This window comes from Oculina patagonica, chromosome 13 (genome assembly GCF_052425735.1).
Source record: "Oculina patagonica isolate OP01 chromosome 13, crgOcupat, whole genome shotgun sequence".
Classification (NCBI taxonomy): Eukaryota; Metazoa; Cnidaria; class Anthozoa; order Scleractinia; family Oculinidae; genus Oculina; species Oculina patagonica.
Genome location: NC_135770.1, coordinates 26,186,261 through 26,205,289, shown reverse-complemented (window position 1 = coordinate 26,205,289; position 19,029 = coordinate 26,186,261). Strand labels below are relative to the sequence as shown.

Here is a 19,029-nt window from a genome sequence, read left to right as displayed (position 1 = left end):
ATGTCTTGGATATTAGCCGATCCATCGTTGAACGATTCTGAAGCTATTTTAAATGGAACCGTTATTTCGGCAAAAACTAACGAATGGACTCTCGCTGACCATCATTTAGCATTCGCCCATGAACTACATGCTTTGTATTTCCCTTTGACGGTAATCCAAGGGCACAATAATATAACAGAGAGAGTATATGATAAAGGTTATATCATAATACGACCCTCTCCACTGGTGGCAATAATCTCAGGTGAAACCGAAATAACCAGAGGAAGTAAGCAAAATTTCATCCTAAATGGCACCGAGTCGTACGATCCTCATGTGGGGCCAGGAGCCCTGGAAACATTGACATTTTATTGGCTATGTAAGAAATCAGATGAAGAGTTCCCGACGGAAAACCCACTTGAGATACAAGTGGTATTTATTCCTTTGAATGACTCTGAGAGATCAGGTGGGGGCTGTTTTGGTACCGGTATTGGAAGACTGGAATCCAATGAGCCTGTCATTGTTTTAAATGCCTCAGCTATGGAAAACTCGACTGCATCATATGTCTTTCAACTCATTGTAGCCAAAGATTCCAGAACATCGAGTGATATGAAGACCGTTCATGTCGTTGAAGGAAGCCCTCCGGAAGTCTCACTGAAGTTAGTATGTTAATTAATGTGTTTTATTCTTAAGAACTAAATGAAAGCAAAGCGACAAACTTAGTTGCTTAAGCACATGGCTTTTACAACTAGTTGCTTATTAGATTTTCAAGAGCGTTTTACAAAATCCTATAGAGACAGTTTAAAAACATTTAAAAAAAGAAAACGACACTGAAATAAAAGAAAGAAGAAAAAGAAAAACTAAACAGCTTGCCCTTCGGCATGTTCGGAGATATCGAAGAGTTTAAGAACATTGTTGAATGTTGGTAATTGTTTTTTATTTTTTTTCCTAATAATGACGTTACCCGCTGCTTTCGCCCAAACTTTAAAATAAACGACAGCTCTTGCACTTGCATGCTTTTCCAGACTCACCTTTCTTGCTACTGTAAGTCTTCTGAAACGCATGGTATATTTTGTCGACGTAATCATTTCTTTATTTCAACGTTTTTCCCAACAGTTTCGTATTAAACGACCGCTTAAACGTCATCCCGTCAGCGCCGCTGACCATCTCAGCCGATTATTTGGGCTACTCGTGTGACGATCAGGCGGAGTACCAATGGACCCTTTACGAAGAAGACAAAGAGGCGGAATGGATGCAAAGTTTGAACAACACAGAAAATTCCAAAGTGTTTACAGTGGATCCAAACATTCTCAAAGACAATACGAAATATCGGTTGGTATTGACCGTGCTACTCAGCAATGGAACTCCTTCTACAAGTGTGCAGGTTTTCAAGACCGCAGTCCTCCCACGCGATGGCTCTTGTACTATAACACCGGACACTGGCGAGGCTGTTTATACATTATTTGAGCTAGTATGTTTCGGCTGGTTCGCACTCAACGAAACTTTCACCTACGAAGTACAAATAATTGCGGATGGTGGAATTCGTTATACATTGTATTATGGCCTCCTGGATAAACAGCAGTTAGTTTTACCGCAAGGAAATGCCTCACGTGGATATTTATCCCACGTCAAGGTATTTGTGTCGAGGAGCAACGGTGCAACTTCTGAGCTAGATCTTCCAGTAACGGTAAGATTTTTTTCAATGCATTTTTTTTTATTACGTAAAATGTCCTTTTTCACGGTAACCTGCATGTCATTGTGTAAAAGAAAATTTTGCTTAGCATAAGGTTTCTTTTTGAGAGAGTGAAATCATATATATGAAAGGCCGGAAAGGAATGGCGATTGCTAAAGATATCTAGAAGTGCGGGTGGAATCAAAAAAGACTATCTTTTTTATTCTGTATGTAAAATGTTTTTCTTATACTTGTTAAATAAATATTTTGACGTCTATTGCCATAGTGAACTAAAGCTAAGGCTTGCGACCGTCCTGCTGCCGATCAATCCTCGAATGACAAAAAGTGGATGCAGTCCACTCGTTTTGAGTTTACTTTTTGAGTTACTACTTTTGTTTCATGTAGGTTACTCCACCCAAACCCAGAGCGGCACAAGACCTTTTTGGGCTTTTAGGAAAATCTCCAGGCTTGTTTGAGGAATATCTTAACACAGTAGATACGCAAGAAGCTTGGCAGATGATGACCGCAATGTTATTGACAATAGAGACACAAGCATTGGTCAAGAGCAACTTCCTCAACTCAACCCTATCGACTGAACAGAAGAGTATTGTAATTATCAACCTCTTAAACGCCTTATCTATGTTTTAAGTAATTTATTGCAGCAAACAGCTCTCTCTTTCTCAGGAAAAAAAAGAGAAATATCACAAAAATCCCGGAGCGATAACTTAAGCTATAGAATACTATCCTATATTATATTTATCAAAGCACGCGTAATTGGAAAATATGTTGTTTACATGCTTGTTTTGATGATAATGTCGCCGTTGAGATTTGCTTATCTTTGGATTTATAACTTTCCACCTTGACGAACACAAATATGTTCGTTTACAGCGCTCTGATTAAAAACCTCTGACCGCCCAAGAAATAAAAAATATTAGGGAGTGAAATGAAAACAATATATTTTAATATATTATTTCCTATATCAGTGATTACTATGACTTGTTTTGCAGCTCAGAGACATTGCCCTAAAGAAGTTTCAGCTGGCCAAACTCGATGACCTTTCAAGTGTGGTGTTTATTTCAGCCTTTCTTGCCTCGGCAGGAAAAAATATAACCGAGCTATCCATCAACAGTATGGTAATATTTTGAATTCATGATTGGAAAAAAAATGATAACGAACGAACGAATGAATGAATGAATGAAAGAATGAATGAATAGTTAATCCTATAGCGTGCATATGCATTGGAATATTTCATTGTGGCATATGCCCGCGTTTTAAAAAAGCGTAAAAGTGTAAAAGCTTGATAGCATAAGGTATTATAGGTAATGAATACACGTATTCGCATTTTTTCTTTCGCTTGCACTAATTAAAACACTGTAAACTAGGATCAAGGAACGGTAAAATCCTACTGCTAAGATTTTATTTATAATACCTTTTGTGGTGCCGTGTACGCTTTCACGCCCTACTTAACTTTAATCAATTATCAGCAAAATATAATGCACTTATACAGTACAAACAAAACTGGAAGATCCAAAAAACTTCATATAGTGTTTTGGCAATGAGATCTCAAGCTAAGAGAGGTAAGCCTTAGCAAGTCTCTGTCGAAACGGTTGTACCCTACGGGCTCCTAAAATGGTGCAGTTTGGTAGTAAAACGGCTGATTTTTTTTTAAGCGAACAGCCAAGAGGAAAAGATTTTCCTATTGATTGGAAAGATATTTATACTGGTAATAAATGACAAAATGTCATTGTTAACAAACCGTTAACTTGCCTTCAAGTTTTAATTCTCAATCAGAAATAAGTTTCACTCACCAGCCACACTATTTAACAATTAGATTATGAGCTCGAGATTTCTATCGTGTGATAGTTGATGAGGGCGAAGCCCGAATCAACTATCACACATAGAAATCGAGAGCGAATAATCTAATTGTTTTAGTATATATCTACTAGACGTTCAAAACTTAACAACAAGACAGGCTCTCGTTTTTATTGAATAATGATGTAAATTATTCACACAACACGCGGATAATTGACAACTGCACCACATTGCATTGGCTTCTGTGTGCGCGTTTGCATTTCATTCACGATTTATTGAAACCGTTATATGCCCGAAACTGAAGGAAAAGCCAAATTTTTATTGTAAAATGACGATTGAAAGATGTACTGACGTACAAGGGCCCTTGGAAGTCAAGTGTTTTTAAAATTCGAAAACGTAAAAGATTAAAAAAAAGTTAAGCGAGTTGTTCGCAAGGAAGAAACCACATTGCACTGTTTAGCTTCTGTGTGCGCCTTTGCATTTCATTCACGATTTATTTAAACCGTCGATTGCTCGAAATTGAACTAATAGCCGGATTTTCATTGTAAAATGACAATTTAAAGATAGACTGACTTACAAAGGCCCTTTGGAAGTCAAGTTGTTTTAAATGTAGGAAACGTGAACGATAAGAAATTTATGAAAAGTTAAATAGTCGCCCGCAACCTTGAATTCGCTTTCAATTTTGTTCTTTTATTTAAGTCTTATTGATGCATAAAAAAAACTTGCAGGTCGAATCTGTTTAGCCTTTCTTTTACTGCTCCTCGATGGGACGATGAAACTGTGTTAGTTTGCAAAGACATTTTAAACTTTATTTCCACAAAATGTCTCGGTGAAACGCATCTCTGAATGTTATAAAATTATAGATTCGCCCGCTTTTGAAAGCGTAAATGAATATTAATTAAATTTCTTACCGTGTAAAATCTTCATTACATATTTCGGTACAGTCTTTATCTTCTCCAACATCGCCTGGAATAGTAAATAATCCAAGTCCTTCTTTACGGTCAATTTAAAAGCGAAAAAGCGGCGACCATTCTGTTGACAACCGCACGCTGTTTCGCTACTCACCTTCTACAACAGAATAGATAGTGAGTAGCGTAGCCAATCAGAGAACAGCATTCGTGATAGAACGCTAGTAGATTTATACTAATAATTGATATTAATTGTTTGCAGGAAATTCTCCCGAAAATATTAAGAAACATTACTGATATACTGCTTTCTAACGCCAAGAATATGAACGCCAAAGATGAAAAGTTTATTTTCCAAGGAGTTTATAACTTACTTTATGGAACAGTTGAGCTGCTAAGGGTCTCTTCAGACGTAGCGGCGGCAGTGCCTGGGGACCGTTTAGCTATGACTGCCGACCAACTAAAGGTAGGCCATCATAAGTAGGTTAAGTCTGCGTTCGAGAATGATGGCCTAACATGCCACAGATTGTCCCGGTTTCAGTAGCATGAAGCGACTAGAAGTATATCTACTCCCTCCCCCCTGAATGGGATGCTTGTCCATCGCAGGGTTAACACCCAGCATTACATTCGACGGTACCCATTTATGCACCTGGCATTGGTGGGTCAGGACACCATAAGTAATAATAGTTATATACAATAATTTTGTGGGTGACCTTTGCGAGCATTTGAGTTAAATTCGTTTTTTATTTTTCCAGGCAAGAGACATTGTCCTGGAATCAATGGGCATTATTAGAACGCTACTCCATACTGTAGCAATAAGATCAGCGGTATCTCAGTCTCCCAAAAGGCTACAGGTCCCTGGCATGGATGTCATGCTGGGTCGCGATACCAAATGTGGACTTGAAGAAAAAAGTTTAAACATGTCAGAGGGCCAGAGTTTTGTACTACCACAAAATATGAGAGAAGGGTTTAACAATACACGCTTGGAAGAAGCTGAATATCATGTAAGTATGATCTTTTAAACAAATTATACCTTATTATGTAGCAAAACGGAAGAGGATAAAAAAAAATAGATTGCTCTGTCAATGCTCTCGTATTCTGCCGCTCTAACGTTCGGCATGCTTTTCTCTCCAGTAATTAAAGCTAAGATCAATTATTTCGACTTGACCGAATTGTGTAAGCGTTCCAGAAATCGAAACACAGCTAATAGATCAAACATTATTAGCCTGCAAAACAGGTATGTATTTCATTCAGAGCTGCTTTCTACGCTTTCACTTGCTGACGCAGCCGAGGCTTACACAGTTGATATTTATGTTTTAGTTACTACTGTGAATAATATAGTTTTTTATTTTGTTATTAATGAATTGATTAAGTAATTAATCAATTAATTAATTTTTATGAATGTTGAATTTTTTACAGATGATCCGTACGGATTTTAATCCATACCGGTGGCATGAAAGCCACCAAAAAGTAAAGTCAGAAATACTGAGTCTTGAATTCACAGACAGTAAAGGGGAAATTTTACCCGTTGGAGGAAGCAACATAGATATCGACATCAAAATACCACTTAATTCTGGAAACTCTTCACTGAATAACTTCTTTGTCAGACCACTCATGATGCGATACCACACGGTGTTACTCACCGATATTTCTGATTCTATGATACTTGAGGTGAAACCAGTAAACCGCAGTCTTGTAATGATAGTGTATGTTAAATTTGGAGAACGCCCAACTGTGAACAGCTACAATTATACCGCCATTGTACCAGACTACTCCTCTTGTAACTGGATCAACGTAAGTGGTCAATTGGCAGCAAAGTGCTCGAGGAGTCCATACGAGATTATGACCACTGAGGACTTTAACCAGACAGGTTTGTATTATGTCGGAGTGCTGTACGTGGAACGTAGTCAGCTGAATCATACTCGAGTTAGACGTTCGTGCTTTGGAAGAAGAAGACAGAAAAGGGATTGTGTTGAACCAAAGCCACCTCCAGTGAAAGGAACAGTGTACAACAGAACATTGATTTTTAATCCTACTACTGATCAGAACTACAGCGTCAAGGTTAAGAAATACAGCTGCTACTACTTTTCACTGACGCAGGACCAGTGGAGTAAAGATGGTTGTAAGGTGAGTAAATAACGTTTGTTACAAATGAATCATAAAAATGATGCTTTTGTTTTTGACTAAACCTGTCTGCCAGAACTTTGAAGCTTATAAAACATGGTCACTCTATTAAAATCAAGCATAAGACAGTGGCTGATTTATAGGAAAACTTGCAATCTGATTGGCTGAACGGGCCGCACCCTTAATACAAGGCCCTTAAGAGTGAACGCTCGGTTTTTTTGAGGCCACGAAGCATCAAAATAAATACATTTTCATGGAGTTGAAGATTGGATCATGCTAAAATGTCATTAGATTGCTTGCTCCGTATTCTGTTCTTTGATCCTGGAATTCTTCCCACGCCAACCACATGCTTACTCTCCGCGAAAAAAAAATCAAATACTTAATCAGTTTAGTTAAAGATTGTAACAAAAACTAGAGCAGCAGACATAAACTTTTTTTAACGTTTGTAGAAAAGTTGGCAATCGAATGAGCTATCGCCAGCGATCGCCAGAAAATGTGACTACCCTATGTAAGCTGCATGGTTAAACAACGCGGCTTTTAAAACGCAAGCATTCTAAGCTGTTTTATTCTGAAATAGGGTAATATTTGAGGAATGAAAAAATAGCCGTGTTCTTCATGCGTCACCTTAAGACGATAAGGTGCAGATTGTGTAGGTCAAGCATATAAAGGGGAGTGGAAATGCATAACTTTAGTAAAAAATATACAATTATTTCTTGAACCACGTAAAACAACTTCACCTATACTTATGGTCAGTATTGTGCATGGGAAACAATAATGCCACAAAATATTAAGATGGACAGATGAGAATACCACTATTACGAACCAAGTATTTCAAGAGTTCTTACGCCTTTGCTTGGCTTTCATCTGATGTCGTTTGACTGTTGTCGTATTTAAATACCAAATAACACGGAATGAAATTGATGATGCATTGTTGTATCATCTACAACAAATTAAACCCACAGTTTTTATGCGACACAGGGTCTGTAGTCTTAGTTTCCACTTGAACATTAACCAAGGAGCGTAAATAAAATAATTTGAGTTCACCTTACATCCTCTAGTATTAAGAAAAGCTAGTGCTGGTAAATGACATGCCGATCACGACAACTTGAGTGCGAGTTTCTTTGCAAGGCTCAAGTGAGAAATAAAAAAGAAGGGGTTTTTGGTGTGCTAGAGTTATGCCAAATCAATTAAGGAAAACAAACAAACAAACAAACAAAAAAACAAACAGATCTGACCAACAGGTCACGATGAAGAGACTTAATTAAACGAAAGAAACCTTCGGTTTACGTTACCAAACTGCTGAGCCTGTAGCATATATCATCACAAAAACCATCGACTGATACGTTTTGGCCCGTACGATTTATAGAATGTTCAAACTCTTGGAACTTTTGTGTGTTTTTATTTAGGTTGGAGATGACACGGATGACGAACAACTCCAGTGCCGATGTAATCATCTCACATCATTTGGTGGCGGCTTTCTTATTGCACCAAATCCGATCGACTTCGACAAAGTGATTACAGAATTCTCCAGACTTGGAGAAACTGGGAATTACGTGGTTCTTGCAACGGTCTGTTCCATTTTTGGCGTCTATCTCTTGGTGTTAATCTGGGCAAGGAAAGCTGATATGCTAGACGAAAGAAAGGTACGTGTACCATGTGCCACTCGATCCATCGTAATAAAATTAAAAAAAACGTTATTAACATGTATAGAGAAGAAAACAACAAAAATATCTTATTGAAAATAATTCTTATTACATCAGACAGCGAACTAAAATATAATACCTTTATAATAAGTGTAATAATAATGTGGTTCATCTAAAACAATTATCAAGCCATCACTTGTTTCATCTGCATTTTCATTGTTTCTAATCTCAAGTTAAGTTAACGGAGTTCCTTCACGGATTTTAAAAGGTTATCAGATATTTGAACCAACATTTTTATTTCTGTCGTAGGAAACCTAAAAATAATGGAGCGGTTTTGCTACAAATTGCTTTATTAGAGTACTAAAACTGCTAACGTTTATGGCTAGGATGGGAATGGATTGCAAAAAGGCTAAACGTTTCAAGTTGTTTCCGTGCGTCTTCAAAATATCGCTTTTATAGCTGAAGTTTCATTTATATTTTCAAAGATAATGTTTTTCATGAGTTAACCTGCCACCTACTTCAGAACAGTTAAGACCAAAAATCTGCAAAATGTCTGTGACGTAGCTCCTTTAACGGTTTGATTTGCTACTTACGGAGCATCGATACTATTGCATGTAATATGTTGCGCCCAGTACGTTTCATGTAATTTCGCCTGAACTATTGGCAAAATACATGTCATTGGAATAGCATTAACGAACGACATTGTAGAGTTATTAAATGTGAATTTTTTCCCCTCCTGGTAGCTGGGTCCAGCTGTACACGTCAAACCCACCGGTAATGGCATGTGCAAGTATGACGTGACTATAAGTACGGGCGTTTGGCGAAATGCTGGGTCGACGGCTAGCGTGTTCATTAAAATCTTCGGCACCGAAGGCATTGTAGAGGCTGTGAATTTAACTGGAAGCTCTCCACCAGGAAGAAAAATGTTTGGAAGAGGCAGCATCGACAGGTTTATTTTCCATCTTGAGAATTCGCTCGGAAGTATAGTTAAGATAGAAATGTGGCACGATAATTCTGGGAAGAATTCTTCATGGTTTCTGGATCAAGTTCGCATTGTTGATAAAAGTACAGGCGAGAAGTGGGATTTCTTCCACCACAATTGGCTCGCTCTTCACAAAGGTGACGGATCGACCAAGGTTACTCTGATGTCCAATGATCCAAATCAACACGGTCCTGGATTAAAAAACATGTTTTACTCCGTCTCTTCAACAGACCTGGCAGATTATCATCTTTGGGCCTCTGTCGTTACCAGACCACCACGCAATCCATTTACACGTGTCCAGCGAGCCTCGTGTTGCTTATCTTTTTTATATCTGGCGATGATATGTAACGCCATGTTTTATCAGGTGACTGGAGTTTCAGACGAAGTGATTCAGATTGGACCATTGAAGATGTCATTACGTCAAGTAATTATTGGTCTTCAGAGTTCGTTGATTGTTGCCCCAGCAAGTGTTTTGATAACTCTATTATTCCGTCGCAGAAAAGCTAAAACGAGTGACGAGAACGAAGAAGACAACGCTTCCTCGGCTAAAGGGGAAAAGAAACCATTTTTGTTACCACATGCCTTTGTGTATCTCGGTTGGTTGCTCTGTATTGCGGCGATAGGGTCTTCTGCCACCTTTACAGTATTTTATAGCCTTCAATGGGGGAAAGAAATTGCAGATCAATGGCTTGCTTCTGTAGCTGTCTCCTGTGTCAAGGATGTTTTTGTCTGGCAACCGTGCAAAGTTTTATTCTTTACTCTTTTGCTGATTATAATCTTCAGTAGGCCCAAGTCTCCGGAGAAGATCAATGGAAATGATGGATCATCGTTTGCAGAGGATATGAAGGAACTGCGTGCCTATGAATTACAGAAAGCGACATTTTTTAGGTTTGCCCGGCAGTTTGGTGCCTTTATGGTCTTCTATGTTATGCTAATGACAGTAACGTATGGGGACAAAGATCATCACAGATATCTGATGAATAAAGGCACTCGTGATAGCTTCGCCTTCTTTTACAAGGTTTGTGCAGATCATAGCGATTTTATGCGTCTGTGATAAACAAAATGCAAGATGCTCTAACTGTCCTGATAAAAATCGGTCGGCCCTTGTGTTTATAATTCCCATTAATGGGATATTTAATGCATGTTCAATAGCCGGTCATACAGAGACAACCGAATGTACGTTTCATGGGAATGGTTGGTAACAAGCTATGTTACAGTGTTATGGAGATTCCTTTTCTTGTAAACAGTAAATTATAGCGGAGCTCCTCAGCGCGCGCCAGCGCGCGGAGCGGGCACCATGGGTAATGCGGGTACGAGAGAATTTTTGTAAACCCGGAGGCCGGTTTTGCGTCGCGCCCCGCCAGACTCTCGGGGAGGGGGAGGGGAGTCCCAAGGCAACCCAGGCAGGGGGGGCGGGGAGACATCTTCTCTCCTTCGTGGGGGTGAATTTGCCCTGCGCAGCGTGGTGCTGTGTGGTCCTGCTCTCGGCCCTCTCGGGGGACTTAGTTTTGTCCCCTCTTTTGTCCCCCTGAGGCACTCCCGTGCCAGCGCTTTTTCTGTGGTTCGACTTCTTTGGACTCCTTTTTTCTTCAGCTGTCCCCGCCTTCTCGCGGGCTTCGTCGCTTTGCCCTGCACTCCGCGCACCCTCCTTGGGCCAGCCGGGGTTTCTTCGTCTCGCTTACCTCTGGTGCAACGTAGGGCTCGGGGATCCGAATGGCACAGTGGGGCGGCGGGGTCGCGCGGCTGACCTCCCCCTCGCTCTCACTGGGGGGTGTCGCTGGTCGGTGTGTGGTTTTCTCGCGGCCGGCCGCTCCCTGGTGCTTCCCTCTTGCCTTTTTCTTTTTTTTTTTCTTCGCGACGCCGCTTTTTTCCTCTCTCTTTTCTTTTTCCCCCTTGGGGGTCCCCTTCGGGCTTGGTTGGCCGCTTGTGGTGGTCTTCTTGTTGCCCGCTGCCTCTTCCTCTGCGGCGCAAAGTCTTCGCTTCTTCTTTTCTTTCTCCTTTCTTTCTCACACTGGGATTTCTTTCCCTGTGTCATCCAGCTGGGGGGGGGGGGCTTTTAGGGGGGTGTTAGGATTTGGCGTCTTTGAGTTTGACTGTGCTTCCTTTTTTGTCTTTGTGGTGGCTTCACTCGAGATGTTTTACTATTGTTGCTTTTTGTGGCTTTTTTAGGGTAATGAGGCAGGTTGGTGCCAAGACAAAAAAGAAAGGAATAGGGAGGGCTGGTGGCTGCAAATGTTTTTGGGGATGGTGTCCGGGAGTGGTGGTAGTAAGCTTTTTTTTTGACTGGTGCACATGTGTCGCGCTTAGTCTCTTTGGGGGTGTGGAGAGAGTTTTTGGTTTTTGTGTGCCAGTGTCGCTGCTCCTTGTGATATCAGGGAAAATAGGTATTGGTATTTCTATAGAATCTATTTTTTCTGGGTTAACTGATTATTCTTTTTTTCTGTTGGGAGGGGGGGGCTTTGGGGGGGGGTGGGGGACCCTTTCGGTGGTGAAGATGTCACTCTTTTTTCTGAGTTAGGTTCCCCCTGTTTGCTCGCGTGCTTTTTCTCTGTTTGCTTCGGTTGCTTTCTTTTCTCGTTTGCTTGGTAGCTTGGGCTCTGTCTTGCTCTCTCCTTTCCTTCATTATTAGGATGTAGAATGAAGGTGATGAATTATGGTTTCTATCTATGTTGTGATTTTTTTTTTTGTACTTTCCTGGGTGCCTTCACCCCGACTCCCCTCTCCTCCCTCCTTTTTTCTACTGGGTAATCCCGTTTTGCAACATAATTCCTTCAGACTTCTTGAAGCTTTCGGTGGAAATAATTTTGATTGATTTTGTTTGTTCTCTTATTTGTGTTGCTGTACGGTACCCTGAGGGGGGTGGTACTCCCTATAAGAGCTATACGGGTATGTGCCACTCAACTGGGTATGCCTTTTTGCCTTCGCTCTGAAGGGTATACAATCACCCTTTTGACTCTGGAACGGGTTGATTGTTTTCCCAATCCTGATTAAACACTATTAAGTTGCTTGTCGTCTTTTTCCCCAGTGAGTCAAGTGGGCTTGTGTGTACGCTTGTGTTTAATTTCCATTGTGATTTGCTGGACAGGGTACTACTTTGCAGTGTTTGTCTGGAACGGGTCGCAATTGACCTTTTGTCTCTGGACGGTCAGGTCTCAGCGGTACACCCCCATAGTATTTAGGGAGTACCCCCCCCCCCCCCTCAACCCCGGACACGGTAAAAAGAAATAAGGAAAAATATTAATTATTATTTGTTAAAAAAATAAAACGAATATAAAATTCTCAGCCTTAAAGTTTTACAATGGCCAGAATTCAGAGTTCAAAAAAGTGCAAAATAATTAACTGGGGAGCTCCGCTTTTAGGCTTGCCTAAATCTTTATATTATTTTTTCTCAGGCTTTGTTCTTAATTGGCTTTTGTGAATAGTTAAACGTATTACTATGATCGTTTGTCAATTTTATTTTACATCCAAAGAGATACCGATCGTTATACAGGAATATTCACGAGAAAATTCTGATAACTAGTCCTTCAATTTCGACAATTCTACTCCTGGCATTACCATTACCATAACTCTGATGAAAAGGAATTACACCAAGAATATTGCCTTTCACCAAAGTGAAGTATCACGAAAAAAGAAACACCTTTACACCACTGAATGGTCCTTTTCCAATTGGTTGTTAGCACATATTTCTCTTTCAGGTAAACACGGGCGAAAAACTTTGGATTTACATGTTGGGTAAGTTTATTCATGACGCGTATGCCGGTGAGTGGTACAATGGACAGTGGGAACAAACGCCAGAATACATTGGCAATAAAATGTCAATGCTTGTTGGAATGCCACGCCTCCGACAGCTGAGGATACAGGAAGGTAAATAACGTGCACATGTTGTGTTTGGGCACCCTCAGGATCCTCTCAGAATAGAAATGAAATTTCTCAATGACTGTTGTTTTAATTCGGGGTGGTTAAATATCACTTTGAGAATGGGAAAAAGTTCATCTAAGTTTTTCAGAAAGGCAAAACGGAACAGCTCGCAAATTCAGGTTATTAGATTTTATGGTCAAAACGTTCTGCATTTTTTGTTACTTTGTGTCAGGTTAAACAAATATCCTTTTAAAGGTCCTTTACGACATGGTAAAACAGAACATCTTCATTCAAAGTATTATTTAGATGTTCGTTCAGCACTACTGGCTCCTATTTATCGTGTACCTGGGTGGATGTAATGTTGCGGTAAAAACATTTTTTTAAAATGTTGTTTAAAATATTGTAAAACATCTCCTATAGATGCTTTGACTGAAGAATGTTAACCATTTTTCATGCACTTGTTGTCATACAGAATCATGCCGAGTCGTGAAAGAGTTTGAGACGATCATTGACAAGTGCTACGACTTCTACTCGATGTCAGAAGAAGATACAACTCGTCTGTATCTCCCACATTGGATTCATCTGTCAGACGCGCAGCACGGATGGGCTAACCTTACTCAACTCTGTCCCATGCCATGGCGTTATTCATCGCCAGAGGAGCTCAATAACTTCCCTTCATGGGCACAGCACCATATATATGACGGTGGCGGATATGTCCTCGATCTTGGGTACGATAAACCGACTGCTATCCGCATGATGGAAGGCGTCAAAGACAAGGACTGGATTGACAGAAGAACAAGGGCCATTCTACTTGAATTTCAAGTCTTAAACTTGAACACTAATTTAATGAGCATTGTAACATACCACTATGAGGTTCTCCCAAATGGATTTGGGCTAACGTATGAAAAAATTGACACGATAAAAATATTTAATTTTGGAAATCTTTCTTACAGTTTTTATCTAACGTGCCAATTGCTGTTTATGTTGATAGTATTAGCGTATGTCGTTATCCTTTTGATGAGATTATGCCGTCAGCGGTGTGATTTTTTCAAACGTGTATGGAACTGGGTAGATATTGGACAAATTATGAGTGCCTCACTTGCCATTGTGTTCTATATCATTAAGGTAAAGTTTATGCATGATAGCATTCAAGAACTTAGAAAAAACCCTTTCGTGACAGTGAGCTTTCAGTTTGCAGTTTTTTGGACTGAAGTTGAAAACGCTGCTCTTTCTCTTGCTCTGTTTATTGCCACCTTTAAAATTCTTCATTTTATTCGCCTTAATCCGCATGTGCAAATCTTAGCGTGGACGATGGTTACGGCGAGACATGACATATTTTCATTTTGTGCTCTCTTCGGCATACTGTTTGTTGCACATGCCCATTTTGCCTTCATAGCTTTTGGAAGCTCTGTGTTTTCCTTTTCATCATTTGCTCGCTCGTTCGCGTCCGAGTTTGAACTGTCGCTAGGCAACACAATTCACGTTGTAGAGATTAATGATATTAATAGACTTTTAGGTTCGCTTTTTACAGCCAGTTTCATGCTCACACTTGCAGTTCTTCTCGTCAATATTTTTGTATCGATTCTTGATATAAATTTACATGACGTAAAAGAGGACGAAGAAAAAATCCAGGAAGCTTTTGGTATGGGAGATTTTATTAAAACGTTCTTGTTTGGTCAAAAGAACAAAGGAGAAAAAAGCCACTTGTAAAACTTTTAACGGAAATTTAGGGCGCGTTTTTTAAACCACAATTCTGTAATAAGAATAGTTGATACAGAATGCTACGAATAGTTTGGATTGCCTGCATTAAAAGACGCCCACGAGTAAACATTGCGTAACAAATATGGCGGCTGGCGAGGAAGCTACTATTGCAGCCATTATCACTGCAATTTTTCTACTTAATAAAGAGGAGGAAGAAAGTATGGGGTCTGTCATGTATTTGTCGAATGTTCTGGTAGTACTATTCACAAAGGATAGGAGACACATCCCTCGAATCAACGGCTATGTCGTCCGCCATCTTGGATTTCATTCCCAACATTCTGTTCATTCTGCCCCTGGAAGCAGAATGAATGGAATGGCGTTCTGTCCATTCCGGAATAGGAATGCGTAATAGAAAAACGCGCGCATTTTACATTCTGTCCACTCTCATTCCAGAATTGTGAATAAAAAGCGCGCGCTTAGCTAACTACGGGTCTCTGCTTGTTTAAATATGCATCCAATAAATACTTTACTTCGCAAGGTGGCTGTGGGGCAGTGCAAAATTTTCCATTCCAGTTGAACAGTTTTTCCTTTATCCACACACTATAGATGTATCTTGATATTCTATGTTAGAAGTAAGCAACCCGTCTACGAGTCGTTAGCCGCTTCAAAGCTAATTAATAGAAATCATCTTTTTGTAGTTTTGATTAATCATTGACTGGGTATTTCATTTCATTAAATTGAAGTACCGAACTAGTGAATAAAGCCGAGCAGTTAAAAATTACTAAGAGCACAGCGACGAAGCATATTTTTTTTATTAATTTTTTAGGCTGAGTTTGACTCTACACTTGTTTAGCACACTTTCTGGTTAAACCACTATGTTGTAGAGCTCATACTTTATATATATAAACCATCACCAAGTTTTCACTATTGCATATAACGGAGTTTTGTTATTTCGAAGTAGTTCCACGTTAATTGTAGGTAAATGTAGGTAAACTAAAAAACTATTACCATTATTTAAGTTTGAATAAAAACCCACTCAATAATGAGGCACCACTAAATAAAATTACTGTTTGAAAATATATTAGATACAACTGACTGTTTGTTTAGAGCTCTGGTGAAGATACTGTATACTTTTTAAAACGTTTAGCTGGGAAAGCTATTGTTTCAAGAGCTTAAGATGCTTTTAGCACGAAATGCATTTCGCATCATCTGAACTTTATCCAGGAATGGAATGCGTGAAAAGAGACGCAATATCAAGACTTGACTCTATGGATGATTTTTTTTTAAGTTATTAAGTCATTCACGGGCTTTTGTGATGGTGGGGGACATCATGTTTTCATTTCGAGGAATCGGATTTCTGTAATAAACATTACTAGACCCATTAATAAAGACACTTCCTTCCTTCCCCCTACATCTCAACTACACATAAATCAGTGCTGCTATATCCTGAAGCTCGCTTGCTGAGCCCCAACACAATAAAAAAACCAATGTTGGAATTTAATGGCTATGAACAAAGGCTCATAGCCGCTTAAATAAAATCACTGTTTTGAAATCAAGATCAATTCACAAGAAACAAAATTAAATATTTTTCTGGCCCAGTTAAGGTGAGTACACTCAAAAAGGCCAAAAGCATTTTTTCACGTTCAAGCGCAAGCGAAGTCCTATTGTTTAAGTTCTAGTGAGCTGTAGGTGAAAGAAAAGTTCTGTTCTTTGAAAATCAACGCGCTCGCTGTTATTGCATTATCTTCTCTAGAGGAAGAGAAACATGTATTATATGAATATGCTGTCATGTTTGGCACATCAGTCGACGAAGCAGTCAAAAAGGTTTCTAATTAGCGGGCAGCAGTGTAGTACACACATTCAAATTCATATTACAAACTGCAAACATCACATACAGTTTCCTCACCTCGCATTAAAATTCAGATTCCAGCCTCACTAGAGACGAGCAGGCTGGAGTGTCAACGTTGTCTAAATTGCAAGGTACATCCGTCAGACAAGATAACATAATGCACAGAGCGGGCATTTTTCCTCTGAATTGATATGAAACTGAAATAGTCTTGCAAACAGTAACTTTGAACGTACTTCTAGGCATAAAAAGAGTTCCAAGCGAAAAATAAGCCGCCTAGTTCATTAATGAAGATGTCAGTTTGCCACCAAAGTCTCCTAACAACGAACAGCTAGACAGCTTTAGCACCAGTGACAGTGACTTTGAAGAAGAGGTAGAGAGCACTCTTGAAACAACACTGAGCATGATCCGTCTGAACAGGCTTGGAAGCACGATAAGAACACTAACAAGTCGGATGACAGACTTCTTGCAGGCTATGGTCTTCAGAACATCTTCGAAAATCCTCGTGAATTTTTGGGTCTTTATTGGGTAGTATTTAGAAGGCATACTTTTTCGGATTGGAAGAGAACATTGCTGGTATGTATAACACTCGGATTTTTTTTCGAATTCTGCTAGTGGGAATGGTATTTAAATACTGGGAAGTGTGATTTGGAAAAAATGGGCTGAGAAATGGGATTGGTACCTCCCCCCAGGACTCTCTCTAATGCCACTTACAAATAGTATGGAAAAGTATTGGAGGCAATGGTCATTGCATCGCCTGGTAAGTTTCATTGAGGCAGTTTTCTGAACTAACAATTCTACCCGTGGTTCACGGATAGGAAATAGACGAGTTCTCCATTATTTGCCTTTTATCCAATTGAAGAGAAAAATCTAAACGACGAAGAGAGTCTGTTTGAGATGAAAAACCCGCGCCTGTGTCTCCTGAGATGAAGCCCTCATCACAGAGTGGAGCCCGTAGGCGAAAAAAGACGAAAGAAGACGATTCCGATGAGGTTTATTGATACTTAACGTAGATAATTGGCCTCGGTTGTTAAAGAGCCGATAGATTGAAGCTTATCTGGCGTACAGCTAACCAAGCTTCAACTCTCTTCTATAAGAGTGCTTTTCAAGGTCATTAATAAAATAAATATATTGAAGCAGAAACGAATAGACAAAATAGCTCTGGATAAAAATGGATGAGACTGAATTTGCTGTTAACTATATCGCTTAATCCAGCTTTGAAAAACGGGTCCTATAACCACTAAACCTTGGTAAATTACTTTGTGCATTGACTTGAAATATGTTCAGTTGCAGTTTGGCCGTTTTCACGCTAAAAGACGCACAAATCGTCTAAACGGACAAGTCGTCGGACGATTGTTTTCGTCTAGTGCAAATTTAAGACGGATTCTAGAAAATTTGTCCTTCTCGACGACCAAGTCGTCCTCGAAAAATCGTCTTCCTAGAGGTCAAATCGACAGACACATTTAAACGACTTGTAAGTCCAAATTCGTGTCTGTCCCGTTTTCTCATTAAGACGATTTGTCCGTCTCAGACTATTTGTCCGGCTAGAAGATTTGTCTGTCTCTAGTATGAAAACGGCCATTGTTTTATAGTCCTTTTTTTCCTCTGATGTATTTCACGTTAAATGAGAAACGTGCATTAGCTGAGCTAATTCAGGAATGGATTTGGGTATTGTTGATACTCGAAAGTGTAAGTTTTTGTTTGAATAACCGTGAAATATGTGATCAAGTTTACCGATAAACCTCCTTGCTTTCGTAAGGTTTATTTTGAAATTAACATCTCAAAATGGTCTCGAAATATTACAAATTAGGTATATATCGGGAGTAAATTACTTAATAAAGCCATTTGGGTTGTATTTACGTGTGTACAGGATTATTTCTATGCTAAGTTATACAAATAATTTTAGTAATATGCCCGGTCGCTAGCGATGAGTGTGCTGTTTGCGGTATGTGATAACTATCGAAGGTACCCAGAGAGGCAAAAGATTCTTCCTCGCGATGGAATATTAAGACTCCACCCGCCCAAGAATAAGAAAGATGATTTTTCATGAGCATGGCCGGCTCTAAAACAAGGTTATATCTTTCTCGAAGTAAAGCTAAGCAGCCTCTGGCTAAACAAAAATAAACATGTCATCCGCGATACGAAGCAACACATTCACGCAACACTGTACTAATCAACATCTTCATGGACAATTTAAGATCTTGTCCTTCCAGAACGAATTTAAAGCACATCTTGCAAATATAAATGAGCCAAGATAAATCACAACAGTTCCAATAGCCAATACATAAAGTTCATATAACAATAAATACAGTGCAGAGGTGTAAAAATGTACTACCGGGAAACTACGCAGACCTTCGACCTCTACACATTTGCTGGCGGCATTGATAGGGCTCTACTCAACTTAAAACACTTCTTAATAATACAGCTGACAGGATATAGTTCCCGTTATAAACTAGTAATAAACAAAATAGATTTAACAAACGACCAAATCCAAAAGCGAATGGGAAATT

At 39.5% G+C, this 19,029-nt stretch overlaps 1 protein-coding gene across 1 annotated transcript; it reads left to right on the top strand.

The window, feature by feature from the left end:
* On the top strand, positions 1 to 15,721 carry LOC144636239 (polycystin-1-like protein 2). Its single transcript, XM_078495398.1, has 11 exons — positions 1 to 635; positions 1,093 to 1,663; positions 2,054 to 2,257; positions 2,656 to 2,781; positions 4,631 to 4,831; positions 5,121 to 5,369; positions 5,785 to 6,492; positions 7,896 to 8,132; positions 8,876 to 10,132; positions 12,810 to 12,978; positions 13,445 to 15,721. Exons 1-11 carry the CDS (start codon positions 1 to 3, stop codon positions 14,680 to 14,682), a joined length of 5,595 nt encoding a protein of 1,864 aa, XP_078351524.1. The 3' UTR covers positions 14,683 to 15,721.
* The last annotated feature ends 3,308 nt before the right edge of the window (positions 15,722 to 19,029 follow it).